At 37.9% G+C, this 20,713-nt stretch overlaps 4 protein-coding genes across 7 annotated transcripts; 2 read left to right on the forward strand and 2 right to left on the reverse strand.

Moving 5' to 3' along the window:
- Positions 1-4,698: 4,698 nt before the first annotated feature.
- On the reverse strand, positions 4,699-7,185 carry LOC100257797 (centromere protein S-like). Of its 3 annotated transcripts, none has more exons than XM_002284573.4 (4): positions 6,816-7,185; positions 6,655-6,726; positions 5,504-5,584; positions 4,699-5,102 (listed from the first exon to the last, which is right to left on the reverse strand). In XM_002284573.4, the coding sequence occupies exons 1-4, from the start codon at positions 6,919-6,921 to the stop codon at positions 4,954-4,956; spliced, it is 408 nt and encodes a 135-aa protein (XP_002284609.1). In that variant the 5' UTR covers positions 6,922-7,185; the 3' UTR covers positions 4,699-4,953. The 3 variants fall into 3 exon arrangements, with proteins under 3 accessions (XP_002284609.1, XP_019082012.1, XP_019082013.1); XM_019226468.2 differs by lacking the exon at positions 4,699-5,102 and adding an exon at positions 5,145-5,408 and having other exon boundaries at positions 6,816-7,103; XM_019226467.2 differs by lacking the exon at positions 5,504-5,584 and having other exon boundaries at positions 6,816-7,121.
- A 1,057-nt stretch (positions 7,186-8,242) lies between these two features.
- Positions 8,243-10,116, forward strand: LOC100266238 (trihelix transcription factor ASR3). Of its 2 annotated transcripts, none has more exons than XM_010665495.3 (3): positions 8,243-9,146; positions 9,323-9,364; positions 9,518-9,624. In XM_010665495.3, the coding sequence occupies exons 1-3, from the start codon at positions 8,396-8,398 to the stop codon at positions 9,526-9,528; spliced, it is 804 nt and encodes a 267-aa protein (XP_010663797.1). In that variant the 5' UTR covers positions 8,243-8,395; the 3' UTR covers positions 9,529-9,624. The 2 variants fall into 2 exon arrangements, with proteins under 2 accessions (XP_010663797.1, XP_002280881.1); XM_002280845.4 differs by having other exon boundaries at positions 8,245-9,146; positions 9,618-10,116.
- A 246-nt stretch (positions 10,117-10,362) lies between these two features.
- Positions 10,363-12,436, reverse strand: LOC100243913 (magnesium protoporphyrin IX methyltransferase, chloroplastic). Its single transcript, XM_002280836.5, has 2 exons — positions 11,742-12,436; positions 10,363-10,975 (listed from the first exon to the last, which is right to left on the reverse strand). The coding sequence occupies exons 1-2, from the start codon at positions 12,318-12,320 to the stop codon at positions 10,568-10,570; spliced, it is 987 nt and encodes a 328-aa protein (XP_002280872.1). The 5' UTR covers positions 12,321-12,436; the 3' UTR covers positions 10,363-10,567.
- A 1,086-nt stretch (positions 12,437-13,522) lies between these two features.
- Positions 13,523-19,617, forward strand: LOC100249067 (probable alpha-mannosidase At5g13980). Its single transcript, XM_002280822.5, has 28 exons — positions 13,523-14,071; positions 14,161-14,249; positions 14,396-14,570; positions 14,649-14,768; positions 14,849-14,935; positions 15,018-15,089; positions 15,189-15,302; positions 15,465-15,565; positions 15,660-15,753; positions 15,832-15,999; positions 16,087-16,164; positions 16,257-16,322; positions 16,435-16,491; positions 16,591-16,810; positions 16,905-17,041; positions 17,155-17,232; positions 17,323-17,382; positions 17,472-17,543; positions 17,626-17,673; positions 17,783-17,902; positions 17,967-18,032; positions 18,122-18,234; positions 18,321-18,405; positions 18,470-18,580; positions 18,663-18,806; positions 18,919-18,987; positions 19,085-19,296; positions 19,374-19,617. Exons 1-27 carry the CDS (start codon positions 13,781-13,783, stop codon positions 19,277-19,279), a joined length of 3,030 nt encoding a protein of 1,009 aa, XP_002280858.1. The 5' UTR covers positions 13,523-13,780; the 3' UTR covers positions 19,280-19,296; positions 19,374-19,617.
- Positions 19,618-20,713: the final 1,096 nt, after the last annotated feature.

Raw genomic sequence — 20,713 nt, forward strand, 5'->3', positions numbered from 1 at the left:
AGGGGTTCCATTTTTTAGTAAACAACGACTTAGGGGACACTTTTTGTCATATTCTTTTTAAAATTTCACATATTCTCAAGTTAAAAAAATATATTTAACAATTTTTTTAAGATACCAAAATCATAATGTTTTTAGGAATCAATTTGAGCTATTTTTTCTATTTTTATTTAAAGTACTTTAAAAAACAATTAATAAATAGAAGGAAAAAAAAAAAAGGAAAAAAGGGATTTGCACTAGTGAAAAGGGTGTGGGAGGGTTCTTTGGAAAAGGAAACGGGGGGAGGTGGAGATGGAGACGGAGACGGTTGAGGATAAAGGTTCACGTGGTTAAGGTGGAGGCTAGGCCGTTGGATTCACAGTTGTTGTATGTGAGACAGCGACTGGGAATGGGGCTTTATTTATGTGGCATCGACAACAGCACAATTTTTTTTACAACTCTCTTTATTTTTTAGCTACGTGTCATGCCTTTAAAGCTCCAAAGACCAAGAAAGAGGTATGGGTCATGGTTCAAACTCCCAACTTCATACTCATCCACTGCCACAACTGCTAGTTACTCAGACAAAAATGCTGAGACAATACGTCCATTATCCATTTCTTTTCCCTGAATTTAAAAAATAATTTGTTTGAAATTACTAATTTTTTTCAATGATATTAATGACAGAAGGACAAACCCAAATTCAACTAAGTAATTAATTCATGACCAGGATTTCAGAAAAAGTAAGCATCATTTCATTTGATTTCAAGTGAGGAATGATGAGAACAGACCTCGGACAATGCAGACATTACAGAGAGATGTAAATACTAAATAGTCATTCAAGTGAACATCTAACCTAAAGGAATAAGAGGGACTAAGAACCCATTGTAATTTGGGGTGATGTCCTGTTTCTAAATTGTTTTTCAATGTAGAAAACAGATTTTTGTTTTTAAAAATAGAAATTCACATTATTTATTTTTAATATTTTATAAAACAAAAATCTATTCAAAAATTTAAAATATTTGTAATGTTTATATACATATACTTATTATTTTTTTAGAATAAATTTTAAATAGTTTTAGTTATTTTTTTTATGGAGTATTTTGAATAACATATGAAAATAATTATGATATTTAAATTTTTAGTAAAAAAAAGATATATAGTATAGACTAAAACAATTAACTATTTTATTTTTATATTTAAGTTACTAAATATAAAAGAAAAACAATTGAAATGGACCATCTTTAAATTTAAGAAAGGGTTAATTTCATTAATCTTGCTTGAGATTTTGATTATATACCGTAATTTGAGCTTTGGTCAAATATATGTGTTTAATGAAATTTCAAGTAGGGTAGCAAATATGTGTTGAATGAAGTTTCAAAAAGGGATGGGGTGAAATTAATTCAGTTCAGAAAACGATGGAAGAGAGACACCAAGGATATGAGGCCCCATTTGAAGGTGGAAATCATAATGGAGAGAGAAGGTAAATGGAGTTGGAACTTGGAAGAAGGTAGCTGAGGCTGCACAATCCGTGGAGCATTGAGCATTCCCAATGGTTGCTACAAATCCCACTACACCTTGTTGCACACCTGAATCCAAGTAAAGCCAAAAAGCTCCCATTCTTTCATATTGGTTCAAAGTCCAACAACCCCTTATCCATAGCCAGTTCGGCACAAGGCAGTGAAGACCCACCCTCAATCCTCATCCCTAATCCCTAATGCCTAATCCATGGAAGGAATAGACCCATCATATGGGCCATGTGGTAGTGGATGGTTGAATGCCCGGCAACTGGGTCCCTACCTGTCACCACCTCAAGAAATTCAACCCCCAATTATTTACTTTCCAAAACTCCCTCTCTAGATTAAAGGCTCTTAGTTTTTGTGCAGTGGGTATATATGGATTGATATTTTTTTTTTCTTTATAGAAAGCCAGACATCATTGGAATATGGGTGCGCTTTTGAAACATTTATTCAATTTACTATATGATAATCCTTTGTTTTTTTAATTAATTTAAGACCCATTTGAAAGATACGGTTTTTGTGAAGTCCTAACAAAAAAAAAAAAAAAAGGAAAACAATCCTAGTTTTCAAACATAGTTTTTGTATACATGCTAAAACTTCAGTTTGAAAATATGATTTCTAGATTTATCAAAACTAGTTTTTTTTTGCAAATCAAAATATAATTACATAAGAAAAAAAAATGCTATTTTGATCCATTGATTCAAAAGACACCCAACTCATATATTTTGATGACCAAAAGAGGGAATTTGACCGAATGGAGGAGGTTGAGACTTGAGACAGAGGTGGGAGGGGCAGGGAGTGAGAGAAAGGGGGTTCACAAAACTCCAATGTGGGGGTGGTGGGACCCTATCGGGCCTATTGTATTCCCCTGACTGAATCTACTCTCATCTAAGAACCTGACAACACAAAAGGTAACCCAGAATTTCATCATCCTTGTCCTTGTCCCACCCATAATATTCCAAGGAAAAGGAAAAAAAAAAGGGCCAATTCTCAAAAGAAATCAAAACACACCTTCCCGCCCTTTTTTTACCTCTGGAGTAAGTAATACACTCTCAGACTATGTTCCCAAAGGCACCTCTCTCACCCAAACTCTAATCCACTCCAAGTTTGTTGTACTTGTACCATATAATGAAATTTTCATGGGGGAGCAGTTCACAGTTCACACCACCTATTTACCCTTGGAATACCTCATTTGCTTTATTGGACAAATCTATGGTAGAGGTATTTGTTGAAATTTTTTGTTTGTATCATTCAAAGTATATGATAAAATCTGGATCATTAAATAATTATATAAATATATAAGATAATGATACGAGTAAATGACATCAAGTTACACAATAATAAGATTAAAATACAAAACAATAAAATCAAGAATAAAATAATAAGACCTTGGTAACATGTATCACACTCTCCGATGAGTATAGAAAAGAAACCCTTCATTACCATGACCGGACCTCTCCCAGAAAGATCATCTCACAACCTTTCTCCACTTCCCTCAAGTTAGTTGTACCATAAAATAAAATTTTCATCTGGAAATACCTCTGGGGGAGCAGTTCAAACTTCAAACAACCTCAGCTTTGGTTCCCTCATTTTCTTAATCTAATGATTGAGCCCCTTGGCCCTTTCTAATAACAAATCACAAAAACTAATTGCCCTCCAAAAGGTATCATCACATGTGCCCAACTTTTACTCCCACTAGTAAAATAGAAATTACCCAATACGTCTCTACCTAAAGTAAGTCCACTTTTTATCACTTTTGCACCCTTTCGTCACTTTTTCAGCACCCCCCTCTTGATTGAAAAATTTTCAACTGTTTCACCCAGGCTTTGCTTACTAAGGATCGGTCTCCAGGGACTTTCACGTGAAAGTTGAAGCTCCCCATGAAATTTGAGACGGTGGGAGAATGGGCCTCTGAATAAAAGCACTCTCAAATCTCAATGCAGAGTCTTTAACTTCCAATCCATAATACCAAACCAACCAAGGGAAAGCAAGAGTCTCCATGAAAGTCGGTGATATACTCCCCTAACACTCACCTAACTAGATGGAAACTCAATGAAAGAAGAAAAAAAGAAACAACTTTCCACTTGCCAAACTAATGCCCAACATGCCTCATTCCCTCTCAACACTCTTCTGTAGTTTAGAAAAAAGCCTTGGCACCTCTCATCCTCACCACCCCCATCCTAATCACAACCCTACTGTTTACAATTTGCACTGACTCAGTTATTTCTCTTTCTTCTTTTTAGTTGGTTTGTTTTAGAAGGCAACACTAGGCTAAAGGAAGATACAGAGGACATTTTCCTGTCTTTCATTCATTAAGCTCTACAAAGCACTGATTAAGACTTGCCCAAATTGATTGAGCCCAAAAGTCTATCAGATTCAGATCCTTGTTGAATCTTCAAATCCAAATCTGATGTCAAGTTCACATTTATCAAAATAAGTTTTGGGTCGCAATCCAAACATTAACAACCCAACTTTTTAGTATCCAAATCAATTCTCTCACATGCCAGTGTCAGAACCCAGAACAACCTCAACCACATAGCAGCTTTACCTGGAAAACTAACATGGATATCAAAATCACAAAGAAACATGCACGAAAAACCGGCAATTTATTAAAAGAACAATCAACTCCTGATGCATCCAGCATTATAAAGCTGGTTTTGATAGCCCATATGGCAGCAGCGATAGAATAAAAGTTAATTCAAGCCCTGGCCAGATATACACATTTTTTTTACAAACCTATTAGCTCGAATATATGGAAAGGAACCAAGCTTCATACTAGAAAAATCAATAACTTAAACCTATTAGATCCCCACTTGGTACAGGTCACCAGGTATTGGATTGAGCTGATGAAAAATACTCACTCAAAGGCCAAATTGGGCTGGACAACATTGTGAAATGAGGTCGGGTCAGATATGGATCCCAATATAAGTATGTACTGTTCCATGTCTTCTTGGGATTGAGTGGTTGTTTTGAGTCTTGACATAGATTTCCATCACTTTTAGGAGTTATTCAGTGTCACCGTTTTAATTTCTGCACCCAGCCTATTGAAGAAACAGATCAACAAAAAATGTGATCTGAATCCGGAACTTGGTCTGAATTGGAAACTCTGACTTTCACTGGTATTAGCCCTCTGAAACAATTTGTCAGTGCCACACATGGAGATTTAAAATGAAAGTAGATATAAAGAAGCAACAAGACAGCGTAATTTGGTGTAACTGAAATACTCATTCAACTTCAGCATGAGTTATCTAGGTTATGCATTTAATGAGGATTGTTTGGTAGTCAAGCATTGCAGGGAAAGTGTTGGCTCCGACCCCCTTATACTGTACAATTTACCAAAAGGTGATCCTGAAATCTGTATAATAATAGGAAGTCGAATTGAATATTAGTTTTCCCTCAATTATCAATATTTAATTTGCCTTGAGTACTCATTAGGCAATGGCCATGGGGAAACCCTCAGTTAGAGATCTGGAATATGGACCACGCTGGTGGAAGCTTTGTCCTCCTTTCTTGATGCTTTCTTCCGCTTCCTCTCAGATGGGATTTCTTTTGCTTTGAGATCATTGCAGAAGGACCTCAAGGAGGAGGCTAAATGTTTGTTTCTATGTGCTGAAACCAAATGGAAGGAATTTTATACTGCCAACCTAAAAGTTTGAAATGGAACAATATGTCTCATGCAATAACAAGACTAGTCATGGAGGGATTAAGCCCATGTACAAGTGGATGCAAAGAATCATATCTATTCATCTTAATATATCACAATGTAAGACAAACCTTACTGCTGGTCAAAATCAGAGATATAGAAGCAAGAATTAATCTGCAATAGATGATTATTTAAAAAAAAAAAAAAGAATCGCCCTGCATGGACTATAAATTACTTGGCAAGCTTTAGAGCCCCAACTCCAGCTGAAGATGCTAAAGACAGGTACCAGACATAAGAAAATGATAATATCATTTGGTTTCAGAGATGTTGATAGTCCTTGGAAACTCAAATGATGATATAAACTCACCAGAGAGGATGACATCTTCCATGTTGACAGTCTTACGACCCGCATGCTGAGAAAATAACTCAAGGTCCTTTGCCAACTGTTCTGCTTTTCAAAATATTAACATTTTTCAGCAGTTCAACACTCTTTACCAAACTAAAACCAATAGTCCAGCAGGGAGAAACAAAACTAGAAATGAAAAGAATTGTGCATATTACACTATGAACCTAAAATTTCCAGCATTAAGCAGGCTCACAGTAAACTAAACTGTTAATTCTATTCAGACAGCATATTGTTGTTTTTGCAATTTCACTTCAGTAGTTGCTTGCTTTCATGTCAAATGTTGTGATAGTTGGAGGACAAAATTCAACAAACAGAAAATTTCTTCAATCCTTGTTTCTCTTTACCTATTTGTTTCTCCATTAACAAAATCAAGTAAATTGACCCTCAAACCAACAGAAATCTAAATGTAATTTAATTGATCAGTACTGGTACATGTTCAATTGTTGAATTTTGAGTAAATAGAACAACTCAACATCTCCTAGAATTGAGGTTTTTTCCCCTGCCGCAATTACACATGTAGGTATAAAAAAGGGTGGTAAACCTGTAACCAATCAGAAAGCTAAAAATGATGCTTTCCAACTCACTCTTGGGTGGACCAAGAACTTCTTTGCCCCTCTCATTTTTCAATCAAAATCCTACTTTCACGGTAGGATGGCAGATTGGCACCCATAATGCTATTGGTACGAAATTTGAAAAGGAAAAATGTTAAGGCCCCACAAAAACCCTTTTTCAAAAAATTTAGAGAGAATGGGATGAACTTTTGCGGGAATTCATTTTTCGACTAAATTCCTCTAGAATTCAATCACGAAGCAAGCGCAGCAATATGTACTAGGTTTTTTTTTTTTTTGGGTTGTGTGTACATAAACCTGAGCTCCCAATTTTCTTTTGATGTGCATTTTTTATAACTTCTAAATGTTTTTCATAATCTTTTAACCAAAACTGCTAAAGACCGAACAAACTGCATAATAAAAAAATTTAACAATCTCATCCACTAGTTTAATACTTAAATTCAAGTGTAAGAAGCACAGCTCCGCTGAATTCCACTCAGATGTAAAATCACGAAAAAAAAAGAAAAATCAGAAGTCTGAGTAATTCAAATGCTGTGGAATTACCTGTATACTTGAAGGCCAAATCGGAAATGCAGGCCACAATCGGCTCCGAGATTTCCATATCGCTTTTCTTCGCTGCTCAATCAATCAATAGAACGCAACCGTTAAAATTGATATTCAATGTCCTTATTTTCTCGGTATCCAAACAGAGGAAAGGATGGAACCTTGAGCTTCCACAATTGAGATGGTGGAGAGTCGGAATCGGTCCCTTAGAAGCTCGGTAGCCTCTTCATCTTCTTCTCTCTCCAATTCGCTTCTCGCTTCTTCCATTACCAAAACTCGCCTAGGGTTCTCTTTAGTCCTTTTCTTCGATCAAAAACAATAAAATCGCGCGGGAAAAATATATCACTTTTCTTTTTCCCTTTCCTTCTCTCCCCGTTCCGCAGGGAAAATATATATTTAAAAATAAAAATAAAGCTTTAAAAGCGGGCCCTCACAAATGGGCCCTGAGGGTGATACATACAACTATACAAGTGAACCAAAATCAACGTCCCATCTAGATTTAAAGCCAGGCCCGAGAGCAGTCTATTGAGATACAGCTAGTTGAGACTTGAGATGTGAATTAGAGAGATGATGTTTATTTATTATTATTTTTTATATTATTATTTATTTTTTTCTCAACTTGATTAGGTAGAAAAACCCAATTAGGCCAAAGACTTAATTAATTAATAATTTAAGAAAGATAAGCCATGAACATTAAGAGAGGTGACCCATCACCTACTATGTGCTGGATCTGTCCATTCTATTATTTTTATACCATAGTCCAAACCCTAATATACTTTGGAACCCCTACCCAAAGTCTCACCATTTTAATTAAACCAAAGAAAAATCTATGGTATCAATTCGATATCATATCAATCTTTTGATTCAAATGTATTGTGAAATTAATACGGTTGAATGATGATAGAAAATATATATATATATATGAGAGATATAAAGCTATAAGGGTTGGATATAAAGGAATGAGATAAAGCTGTATACATGACACCGTTTGATTGATGGAAAGTTTTCTATATAATATCAAAAAGATTTAGTTTAGTGAGATAGTTTTTACCCTCAAAACTAAATCTATAAATTAAAACCAAAAGATTTTGACAGCTTTTGGGTTGATTTTTACCACTTGGGCCTTTGACCCCATATAGATACCATAATCCCAAATTCATTGCTCATAACCTTCTATATCCCAAATTAAGTATATCTGAGGGGAACATACCCTATATATTCTCATATTCCTTCTGAATTCTCATTGCTTCAAATCCAAAAGCCCCATGGTGCCCAAAAGGGCCAAAACTTAATGGGTGATTCTAGGAGTTCCTAATACAGCAGAATGGGAGCTGTCATATCTAATTCATTGCTGAGTTTAGGGCTGAAGAGGGTAAGAATGCTTGATCTTGCACCCAAAGAAATGGCCTGGTTTGGACACTTGAGAGGAGGGTGGGGTACCCTTGTATGGAAAAATGGAAGAGAGCCCTTAAAATGAAGAAGGAGATTTTTTCTTTTCTTTTTAAATTTTTTATGGGGTTTTGATTTTAGAGTCTGAAAGGAGAAAGTGATGCCTTTGTTTGGACACTCTATTACATATGGTAGGAAAAAAAACTTGGTACACACATAGTATGAACAACACATCAAATGGCCCCTCAAAAGACCATTGGAGATTAGGCTCTAAACCAATGCTCAGCCAGACACTCATTTTCCCATTTCCTCTCCCTCTTTCTTCGTCTTTGTCATCTCATGCAATGTGTTGATGGCGCCGGAGCATAGCGACGTGCATGAGAATGCTGTGGGGGTGGGGGTGGGGGTGTCCAATGGGATTGATGGAGGTGATGATAAGAATAAAGTAGCCAGGCATCCTCGGTGGACCAGACAGGAAACGTTTGTCCTCATTCAAGGGAAGAAGATTGCAGAGAATCGGGTTAGGAGGGGGAGGAGATCCTCTTCTGCTTTTGGGTCCGACCAGGTGGAACCCAAGTGGGATTCAGTCTCATCTTATTGCAGAAGGCATGGTGTCAACAGGGGTCCTGTCCAGTGCCGGAAGAGGTGGAGCAATCTCGTTGGGGACTTCAAGAAGATCAAAACATGGGAGTCTGAGGTCAGGGAGGATGCTGAATCGTTCTGGGTGTTGAGGAATGATTTGAGGAGGGAGAGGAAGTTGCCGGGCTTCTTTGATAGGGAGGTTTACGATGTCTTGGATGGAAGGGCGTTTAGTGCAACAGCCTTCCCGCTGGCGCTGGTCTCTGCAATGCCAGATGTGAAGAGCAGCGATGGAATGGAGCCTGTGGCAGTGGCTGTGGAGGCAGAGGAGGAGGAGGGGGAGGAGGAAGAGGAGGAGGAGGAAGCAGTTTTCGACAGCGGTAGACAGGCTGCAGCAGAAGACGGTCTGTTTTCGGATTCTGAACAGTTGGGGCAGGAGGAAGCCAGTGGGAGTTTGGAGAAGGAAACCACTGCTGCTACAGAGAGTCCTACACAGACAACCCCTATACCATTGCCTATTTCAGGTAATCGAAGTTTCACATTGACGCTCTCTTTTCCTATTTCCTTCTTGTCAGCATGATCCTGGACATTTGGGTTCACATAGAATTTTCCTTGAATTTTCCCTCTTCACTTTTTTTTTTCCTTGCTGGTAATGTTCTAAGACATTGTTTGCATCTGTGACTTCACGTTTAATATGCAGAGAGGAAGTTTCAAAAGTTCTATCAGGGATGCACCTCTCAAGGTAAGGCCAATCTGTCTGAACCTGCAAATAATTTGAATTCTTTTACGCTTTCGTTTGATCCAGTCCATTGAGTTTCCAAGATCAAATCTGAGATGTTTTCTTGGTGCGAAGTAATTGGATTTGGTTACTAGTTCTAGATTTAATATGTTTCAGGAGTTCATTGAGGTGCTATACCAAACGAATCTTTGATATTTTGCAGCCAGAAGGGCTGAGAACACCCTAAGGACCTACTTCTTTTCCCTCTATCATGCAGGAAAACAGAAAGGAAAACAACACTGCTCAGATGCTTGGACAGGACCTATGTCTGAGGAGAGGTGGAAGCGAAGGCGGGTTTCGGTGGACGGGTGTGCGGAAACTAACATGGAAGAGCAGCTGATCAAAGTTCTGGAAAGAAATAGTAAAAGGCTCAATGCACAACTTGAAGCTCAGAATGTAAACTCTCAACTGGATAGGGATCAGAGGAAGGATCATGCCAACAGTTTAGTTGCTGCTCTGAGTAAGCTCACAGATGCTATAGTAAGAATTGCTGATAAATTATAGCCAAGGACCATGGGAATCTAGAAGATCATGGAGAATTAGCAAGGAATTTAGCAGGTAAGAGTTTATATGACAGATGTCACACCTCATACTTCCTCTCAACCCATTTACAGATAAGCAGCATTGATGCTGCCTTTATAGTCTTTCACTTAGGTGATATATTGCGATTGAACATTTAATCTGCTCAAATAAAAGTTTCAGATGTCTTGTAGTCATATTTTGTTGTCATTTCATTGTTCACATGCCAACCCCAGGTGATCTTTTAGCCCTAAGATTTCACTGTTATATAATGCCCCGTTCAATCAATGAATCTGGGATCATTGGGACTGATGGTTGTGTTTGTTTACCTGGAAAAAGGCTACCATTCTAGGGCATGAAATCTTGCCCTGGGATCAACAAAATGGAACAGGGAAATGACTAACCATTAAATGATATCAAGGACATATAATGGAAGTTTGAAGTAAACAGCCAACAAAATTTCGCTTGAAAATTAGGAATTCAATACATTAACACCTAATATAGACTATATACTGATCACAACATAGAGTGGCAGCAATGTAGGTAAAAAAGAAAAAATTAAGGCTTCACAGAATCCGAGAAACTTTCCAACCATATCTGGAAGCAGTGAGAATCAGGCAAAAATCCGAAGCTAAACTCTCTTCTTCTCTAAGCAGGGACAGCCTCAACTAGCTTTGCAAAGTAAAACTGTGTAGTGATTAGGCCTCTCTTCCTTATCCTCCAACCCACCTTCTGCAACGCCCTCTCCACGTCTGCCTCAGCATGGAGATAAGCCCTCGTTGCCTTTGAAGGCCCTGGGAACAACTCGCCTACCCTCTTCAACAGATCATAATAGAATGTCTTGGGTGCAAAGCTTAGAATTAGCCGCTTCTCAGCCAAGGAAGCAAGGTGTGCGATCATCCCATCAGCCTTACTCTGTGGATAATGAATCAAAACATCCAGGCAAACAACTGTGTGGTATTTCCCATCCAAACTTTCTAAATCCTTCACTTCAAATTTTGGCATCACTGGTGCTGGCAGGCCATCATCCCTCCCACTAAGAAGCTCTTCCCTAGCCTGCATAAAATTTACAACACAACTAAGTTCATAAATTCTACACAAATTGAATATTGTATTGAATCCATGGCATTTGTTTGATCAAATTTTAAGGGTTACGCCTAAGTTAGATCAGTTTGCTTGATTTAGTTGTAAGTTGTGAAGCATTACTGAATGGGAGAAAAAAGAAACTGTAAGCTTTAGAAGTATCTAAAGCTACAATCACCTAAATTCACGCTTCTTTTTGGCAGAATTGGGATTGTAATTCAAACCAAACATGGGAAGATGAATGCTACTTTGTTTTGCTCTACATACTTCAATGGTGTGCTTTCAAAATGCCCAAAAAATGGCAGAAATCTTCACATTTGTTAAATTTCTCAGGTCAATTTCCTTTTCTTCCATTCATGATACTAAAACAAAATTGCTAGGAATACAAGTTCCTTTCCCTTGAAACCCATGTCTTCATCAATCTTAGGGTTGAAATAGGATGGAATGAAGGTGAATTATGATACCAAGTAGAGCAGAGGAATTGGGAATGAAGGTAAATTATGATACCGTGTAGAAGTAAACAATCTAAACACATTTAAAAAATGAATTCATTTCCCATTCTCATTCTCTATTCTATCTATTCTATCACTCCAAACATCCATGCAATTTCCCACGCACCAAACACATCCCTATAGTCTTTATCCCAAGAATTCACATTTCAAACAAGAACGCCAACCAAAGCAATTTGCTTTGGCAAGCCGTTATGACAGTTAAGACGGCAGTTAGGAGTAAAGCTGACCTGTTTCTCAGCTTCAGCAACCATGGCAGCAGAGATATCACTGGCCGTCACAATGGCACCCTGTTTGGCCAAAGGAATAGAGAGACAGCCCGTGCCACACCCAGCGTCACATACAGTAACCCCTTCGAGCGACCTTTCGTCCGTCAACATCTTCATCACATTCTCCACAGTCTTGGAGTGGCCTAGCCGAATATCCAGCTGAACCTTGTTCACATCGTCGGTTTCTCCATAGATCTTCTTCCACCTCTGAAACCCCGAGTTGTTGAAATACTCCTTCACAACCTCCTTGTCCCCGCCTCCCACCTCCTCCGCCTGCAGCTGCCGCCGCCTCTCCGGGTCAGTGAGCGACAGAACCGCGGCGAGGGCGGCCACCGAGCCGCCTCCGATGACTGCAAGAGTGGTTCCATCAAATGGCACGGCCACAGCGGAGAGGTCGGCCGCGGTGGAGATTGGGGGAATAGCGGAGAGGGTTTGGGTTGGGGTCTTGGTAGTGGGTTTGTGGAATTTGGGGGTGTTTGGAGAGAACGTAGTGTTTTTCTTGAAACAAACAGGGGGTGAGAAAGTCGGAGACAGCGCCATGCTCGGAGGTTTGAGCCGGCAAAGAGAGCGTGGTGCTGATATCGTAATCTAGGATAAGATAGAATACTGGTGCTTTGATTCTCCTGGGTCCCACCCCCTTTGAGGCCTGTTTGGTTGCTTCAACTTTTAATTGACTCGGGTGTGACTTGTTGTATTATTTATAATCTCCATAAACTTGAATTTGTCTCAAATTAATTTTTATTTAAATAAAATAAAATATTTAGAATAAAGCTTAATTTAAAAGACAACACTTATTTACATTTTTATCTCTAATATATTAATGATTGATTTAGATTTAATTTTGACACAAATTGGAAGAAGCCTTTGCTAAAAGTTGTAAAAGCACAATATGACATGCATACAATTTGTTAAGATGTTTTGAATACTATAAAAATTTGAAATAATTTTAATATAGAAGTTAAAAAAATGTCGTGATGATGAAAATATATAAGAATAAGGCATTATACGTATTAATGACATAATATTTTGTGATAGGTTGACACCTTTTCAATCAAAAATGTGTTTTTAATTAGAAATTCATCAAATTAAATGCATTAAATACAATAAATTAAAAAAATATTATCATTAAATAATTTTCTTGAAAAACTATCCGTTGCTTGTTTAGCGGTCAATCGCTGAGACTTGAGAGCGGAGTGGCAGCTGGCAGAGTGTGGATGATATTATCAATAGACAACGTGCAAACGTGGAATAGGCAAAAGAGATTTGGTTTACATATTTACCGCTATGTTCCAACAATTAGGAAAGAAAAATAGTTAAACTCTTTTCTATATATCTTCATGAAAACGCAAACAGTTTATTTATTTATTTTTTAATTATTCTGAAAATAAATTATTTAAAAATTTTAAATTATTTTTCATTTTAAAAATAATCAAAATATGAATAATATTTTATTAACTTAGTTATTATATATATTTGAAAAATCCTTTAATAACTTCTAAATATTTTTAAAGGAATATTTTTAATATTATAAAAATGGGGCGAAACACAAGTTTCCCTTCTGAAAACATGTTTCTAATGACAAAAGCGCTTAAGAACGACTTCGAATGGGTTAATCAAAAAAATTTTTAATAGTATTTATTTATTCATACGAAGGTCTTATATTCCGTACTTAAATTTCACTGTATAAATGTAATTTCATTATTGAATGGTGGATATTTAAAGCTGGTTAGACTGATGCTTTAGATTTTATCTAGTCATCTTAATTTGCCCCATTTTTTTTCGGACAACCAATCCAAATGCCCGAACTTCCAAAGATCTTTTGCCATTAACACGATCCCGTGATTCTGGATTGATTTCTTCTCACCACGTGGGAATAAATTTTATTCAAGGAAAATGAATCTTTTCAGTATATCCAAACACTCAGCATCGGGCCAATTCATGTCTGCTTTTCTTCAATTTTCTCACTGAATCACATCCCATTCCCAAGTCCACCCATCTCCATGGCTGCACATCCACTGTCTCTGCTGCTGATTCTGTTACTGGGTGTTCTTCTTCCATGTGGGGATTCCAAGTTCATTGCCTACAACACGTCCCATGGCGTTGTTCCAGGGAAGCTCAACGTCCATCTGGTTCCTCACAGCCACGATGATGTGGGATGGTTGAAGACTATTGATCAGTACTACGTTGGCTCCAACAACTCCATCCAAGGGGCCTGTGTGGAGAATGTGCTTGATTCTCTCGTCACTGCCTTGCTCTCTAACCCCGACCGCAAATTCATCTACGTTGAGCAGGTCCCCCTCCTTCTCTATTTTTTTCCCCAGAAAATATGGATGGTGGTTTGATTTGATTTGATTTTATTTGAATTCCTCTGTCAATGCAGGCGTTTTTCCAGCGGTGGTGGGGAGACCAGAGCGAGATAATCCAGGGTCTGGTTAGAAAGTTTATCAGCTCTGGTCAGCTAGAGCTCATGTACCAATGCCAAATCACATCTAAAACTCTTTTTCATTCAATTGGGTGTCTCAAGAAACCATTCCCCAATGGCTTTAAGCTCCCAAAATTTTCTTTCTTTTGATTATTTGATTGAGTATTCATCTGGGCTTGATTGTGGAATGCAGAAATGGGGGTATGTGTATGCATGATGAGGCCACCTCGCATTACATCGACATGATCGATCAGACAACTCTTGGGCACCGGTTTATCAAGAATGAATTCAATCTCACCCCCAGAATTGGCTGGCAAATCGACCCCTTTGGCCATTCTGCAGTTCAGGCCTACCTGTTGGGGGCAGAGGTCTGATCTCAAGAACAAACTGCTAATCTTCCTACCTACCCAAATCAATCAAAATTTATTCAAACACTCCCATTTCAGGTTGGGTTTGACTCCATTTTCTTTGCACGAATCGACTACCAAGATCGAGCTAAGCGAAAGGATGAGAAGAGCCTCGAGGTTATCTGGCAGGGGTCCAGGACTTTTGGCTCCTCCTCACAGGTAATGTTTCTGTTTGGCAGTCCATACAATTGTAGCTTTCATTTTGCTCGATTCGTCAGCTGACCAACTTGTTTTTGTAGATTTTTGCTGGTGCATTCCCGGAGAATTACGAACCACCCCCTGGTGGTTTCTACTATGAAGTTAATGATGATTCCCCTATTGTCCAGGTAAACCCTTGATCAGAAATTAGTACCATGCTTTCAAATGTTTCTTCATGTTTTATGATTATGTCTCCGTTATGAATTGAAGGACAACATCAAGTTGTTTGACTACAATGTCCCTGATCGAGTTAACGCTTTTGTAGAAGCTGCAATAGCACAAGTAAGCTGAGTATTACTATTTGGAGTCACCTTGTTTTCATACTGGATCATGAATGATTCTATTGATGTTAAATTTCATTATTTTTCTCCCGTTTTCCAGGCTAACATAACTCGCACAAATCATATAATGTGGACAATGGGGACAGACTTCAAGTATCAATATGCAAATTCATGGTTCCGGCAGATGGACAAACTTATTCATTATGTCAATCTAGTTAGTGTCCTCCAAAATCATAATTACACAAGCTTTTGCAGCTAATATTGTATTACTTTTCTGTCCATGTGAACTTTCCGTAGGAATCTCATTATAATTTTCTTGCATTCAAATTTCTTGTGGTTTCTCTGTTAATGTAAGTCTCGTCTGGAATGCTTATAGGATGGGCGTGTCAACGCCTTGTACTCGACTCCGTCGATTTACACTGATGCAAAGCATGCAGCAAGTGAGTCATGGCCACTCAAAACCGACGACTACTTCCCGTGAGTCTAGATGTTTTTGCAAATTGGAATTTGAACTCATGTTATTCCTCTTAAGATCTTCCCTTTTCTAAGAATTGATTTATGCTTGTATCAGATATGCAGACCGTATCAATGCCTACTGGACAGGATATTTTACAAGTAGAGCAGGCTTAAAAGGCTATGTTAGGATGATGAGCAGTTACTATTTGGTAAACATGATGTGTTTGTTAGATTCTTAGCAGAATTTCAAATTTGTTGATGCTCATTGAACCCCACTGCATGATCAGGCAGCAAGGCAATTGGAATTCTTTAAAGGGAGAAATGAATCAGGGCCGACTACAGACTCTTTGGCTGATGCTTTGGCGATTGTTCAGCATCATGATGCAGTTACTGGTACGGAGAAGCAGCATGTGTCTGATGATTATGCAAAACGGCTGTCCATAGGATACAAGGAGGTGTGCATTTGATCTTGGTGCAGTCACCTTCCCTTATGCTAGCATGCTAGCCTTGGTTTCTTCCAATTAACCTAATATTTCTTGCAGGCTGAGGAAGTAGTTGCAGCTTCAATCTCTTGCATCACAGGGTCAGGTTGTGGAAGTTCAATAACGAAGTTTGAACAGGCAAAAAATCATCAACCTTTATGCTAAATTTCTGTTTTTTTGTTTGATTTGTTTCCTTACTTTTTCCTTGCTTTTACCTTGTTTTTTCTCAGTGCCCACTTCTGAATATAAGTTACTGTCCTCCATCAGAAATTGATCTGTCCCAAGGGAAAAACCTGGTATGGAGCATTCTACCATAACGCTTCATCTCTTGTTTGTTATGCAGAAATGTAGTGAATAAAAATTTCATTCCACCCAATATAGATTATTTTGGGATGTTCATTTATGTAGGTTGTCGTAGTCTACAATTCTCTGGGATGGAAAAGAGAGGATGTAGTAAGAATTCCTGTGAGTATATTTCATATGTTTTTTCCATGATCTTCATCAAAGGGTCATATAGACATTTTGTCACTGCTACATCATCTCTCATTACCAAACTTGCTACAGGTTCTCAGTGAGAATGTTGTTGTTCGGGATTCCAGTGGAAAAGAAATTGAGTCACAGATTCTACCTTTAGCTAATGCCTATGTGGGCATAAGAAACTATTATGTCATGGCACATTTGGGTAAAATTCCAGCTGTGACTCCTCAGTATTGGCTTGCATTTTCAGCATCTGTACCGCCTCTTGGTCTCAGCACTTACTTCATCTCAAAAGCCAATCGAAAAGGTTATCCATATAATTTCTATATCTTGAAAAATATTGATGGAAACTGGGGTGTTGACACAGATTTGTATGTTTATGTTCTACTTTACACTTGCAGCTTCCACCTCAATGCAAACATTGTTCAAGGCAACCGGGTCTGCAACTGATACAATAGCAGTTGGGCCGGGAAATCTGAAACTTATTTATTCTGAGAATGAAGGAAAACTTGTTGGCTACATTAACACCAGAAGCAGGGTATGGTAGTTGTCTGATAACATTCCCCCCCCCCCCCACCCCCCCACCTTTTTTTTATCCATCTCTACAAGTTCTTTTTTTCCATCTAATTTGGTATTTGTTGAAATTTGAAGATCAATGCATCTATGGAACAATCATATAGGTATTATACTGGAAATGATGGAAGTGCAGACAAAAAAGTAATTCCTCAGGTATGGCCTTTTCTTTTTCATATGATTTCATTTTCCCATCATTTTCTCACCATATGGGAAAATAATAAAAGAAATGCATTTCTCTTGAAGGCCTCTGGAGCTTATGTCTTTCGGCCAAATGGTTCATACCCCATTAAATCTGAAGAACAGGTATGTATCATCCTCCAAGACCCCTAACTCATCCATGATTTATTACCAATGGGCAACAGAAAATAAGGAGCTGTTACTATAAATTGCAGGGTGCTTTTACTGTTTTGCGTGGACCGGTATTGGATGAAGTACATCAAAGAATCAATTCATGGATATCTCAGGTGCTTTACCATACCTATTATTGTTTAAGTCTTCCATTGTTTGAGGCATCACTGACCTACCATTGATTTCATGCTTGAGCAGATCACCAGAGTATACAAGGGAAAAGAGCATGCTGAAGTTGAGTTTACAGTAAGTTCATCACTTCTGTTTTGAGTTTACAGTAAGTTCATCACTTCTGTTTTTGTTCCTCTGTGAGCTTAATTGGAGCTGTGTTTCTCAATGGCATACTGGATTTCAGATCGGGCCGATACCTATTGATGATGGGCAGGGCAAAGAAGTTGTAGCTGATATCACAACCGCCATGAAGAGCAACAAAACATTTTATACAGATTCCAGCGGGCGGGATTTCATTGAGAGGGTATGTTGCATGCTTGTGTGAGTTTTAGTTTTACATTGTCCTAAACAATGTATTATATCTGCAGATTCGAGATTATAGAAAGGACTGGCACCTGGAAGTGAACCAACCTGTGGCAGGAAATTACTACCCAGTATGTCTTACTTTTTCTTTTCTTTTTTTCAAGTCTTTTTTCTCTTGTTTAGGCCTCACATTGGAAAATCTGATTTGCTTCTGTTGCAGCTTAATCTTGGGATTTTTATGAAAGACGACAGCACAGAGCTCTCAATGTTGGTTGACCGAGCTGTGGGAGGATCCAGCATTGTGGATGGCCAACTGGAGCTCATGCTCCACCGGTTTGTTCCTTTTCCCTTTTTCTAGTTTGTTTGCTCCATGTCACATAGCTTCAAAATACATTACATGGATTTCCCTTGTGGTATAGGAGGTTGGTTCATGATGACTCTAGAGGTGTTGCAGAGGCACTAAACGAAACTGTTTGTGCATTTGATAAATGCGCAGGATTGACTGTAAGCCCATACAGAATGAGTCTTTTTGTTAGACATTTTCCATATTCTGACATATCTTTTACAGGTCCAAGGAAAGTTTTTCCTAAGAATTGATCCATTGGGAGAGGGTGCTAAATGGCGTCGGTCATTTGGGCAGGAGATATACTCTCCTTTCCTCTTAGCCTTCACTGAGCAGGTGAAAGAAAGACCTTGAGCTATCGCTGTTGTCGATGAAGTCAACCCCATTGGCCTTAATTTCTCAGTTACCTTCTCTGCAGGATGGAAAGGAATGGACAAGCCCACGTGTGTCCACCTTCTCAGGGTTGGATCCCTCCTACAGTTTACCTGATAATGTTGCAATGATAACCCTTCAGGAGCTGGAAGATGGGAAAGTTCTGCTTCGTTTGGCTCACCTCTACGAGGTATTCTCCATGTTTCCTCTTCAAATTTATTGACTTTAAAGAGTTGTTTAAGCCTTTTTCATGTTAGGATTAACTCATGAAATGGCATTTCTGCTTGGTATTTGGCTGCCAGGTTGGTGAGGACAAGGATCTCTCAGTTATGGCAAGTGTGGAACTGAAAAAACTCTTCCCAAATAAGAAGGTAAAGGCCCTATAATCTCTATGGTAACGAACCGTCTCCTAATTATTATAACCAATCAATTGCTCATATCACTTGTCCGGCTGTCCATGCCATTCAGATAAGTAGTGCAGAGGAGATGTCCCTATCTGCCAATCAAGGAAGAGCCGAGATGGAGAAGAAAAGACTGGTGTGGAAAGCAGAAGGCTCTCCCCAAGGAGCCAAGGCGGCAAGGGGAGGAGCTGTTGATCCAGCAGGGCTGGTGGTGGAACTCGGCCCTATGGAAATTCGTACCTTTGTTATCAGCTTCCTTTAACTTCCGATCTCTGACAGGTAAAGAAATGCAGTTGAAGCTCTTGTGTGTTTGAAAAACCTTCTGATTTGTTCCTCTCATGGTTTTGATCCTGCAGCCAGCTACCCGCCTACATGAATAAAAACCTTGTTTCTCATAATAAAATGCCAGAAAGCTTCTCTCGCAGTCTGCTCAAAATAAAGATCATCAGAATTCGGGCACATCATCCCACCAACTTGGATTTTCAATTCATGAGATACCATTTTTTGACTTGATTCTTAGTTTTTCACTCTGTGGTACATGACTTTGCAATGTTTTTGTATGGTCAAGCTACATGCCTACAAGAAGTTCATTACTAGTCACTTGGGAGCATATATATATGCATTGTCGATCCAAATTCCAAAAATTAGTAACTCAATATGTATAAGAAATCTGGTTAATTAGAGATATGATTTTGTCTCCCACCATTACTGTCTGGTAGTGGCGGGCGGAGGTAGGAAATGAACCGTGGGAGGGACTAGGGAGGAATACAAGAATGAATATATTTGGGAGAGGCATAGATGAATGATATTTTTTTCCGTTCCTTAGTTAAGTGGTTCAAATACAAATTTTGGTAATAATATTTCTAGTCACGTGCTCTCACAGCCAAATATGTGAGTAGAAATGAATATAGGTAATGGAATCAGTATTCTCAACTCAAAGGTCTAATATTCTTTTCTACTACAATTTGTTTGGGAAGAATTTAAGCATATGAGAGCAAATATGTAAAAATCATTTAATTTCTTTTTTTCATTTTCCCTCTTTGAAGACATTAAAATTGTTGAATAATCAATTTTTTAAAAAACATTGGGTTCACGAAAGAGGGAAACAAACGTGCAAATTATGCTGCAAGGGAATTGCAAAGAGGGAAGAGAAACCAAATGAGAAAATAAACATGCAAATTGCATCAAGTTTTGATACCATATTAAATAACCAATTTTTCTAAATCCTTAACCTTATACTATTTAAATTTAATATGCATATCATATTGCTTAAAATAATAATAATAATGATTTATTTATTTTCATATGATTAAAGTTAAAAAAAAAACTTAAATTGGTGAGATTAACCGATGGATGCCCCTCCTCAACAAGGATTTTTAGAGCTAACGCAAGATACAGTGTTAATACTCGTATAATATTATTTATTTATCTCATAAAATGATACTTTTTATAAAAAGATGATGAAATATAATTAGTATTTTTTTCAACTTTTAATTATAACTTGTTAGTGGGTTTATTATTTTCATTTAGTTGTTAAGTTAATTTTTTAATATTGAAACTTTAGTTTGGAGTAACTATTTATGTGAACTTAGCAATATATTTTATAAATTTAATATAATTGTTTTATTTATTTGCATATGCTATTTCTAATTACGGTTTAAAATATTGGTTTTTCCTTTTTTGTATTTGGATAATT

This window comes from Vitis vinifera, chromosome 17 (genome assembly GCF_030704535.1).
Source record: "Vitis vinifera cultivar Pinot Noir 40024 chromosome 17, ASM3070453v1".
Taxonomy (NCBI): Eukaryota; Viridiplantae; Streptophyta; class Magnoliopsida; order Vitales; family Vitaceae; genus Vitis; species Vitis vinifera.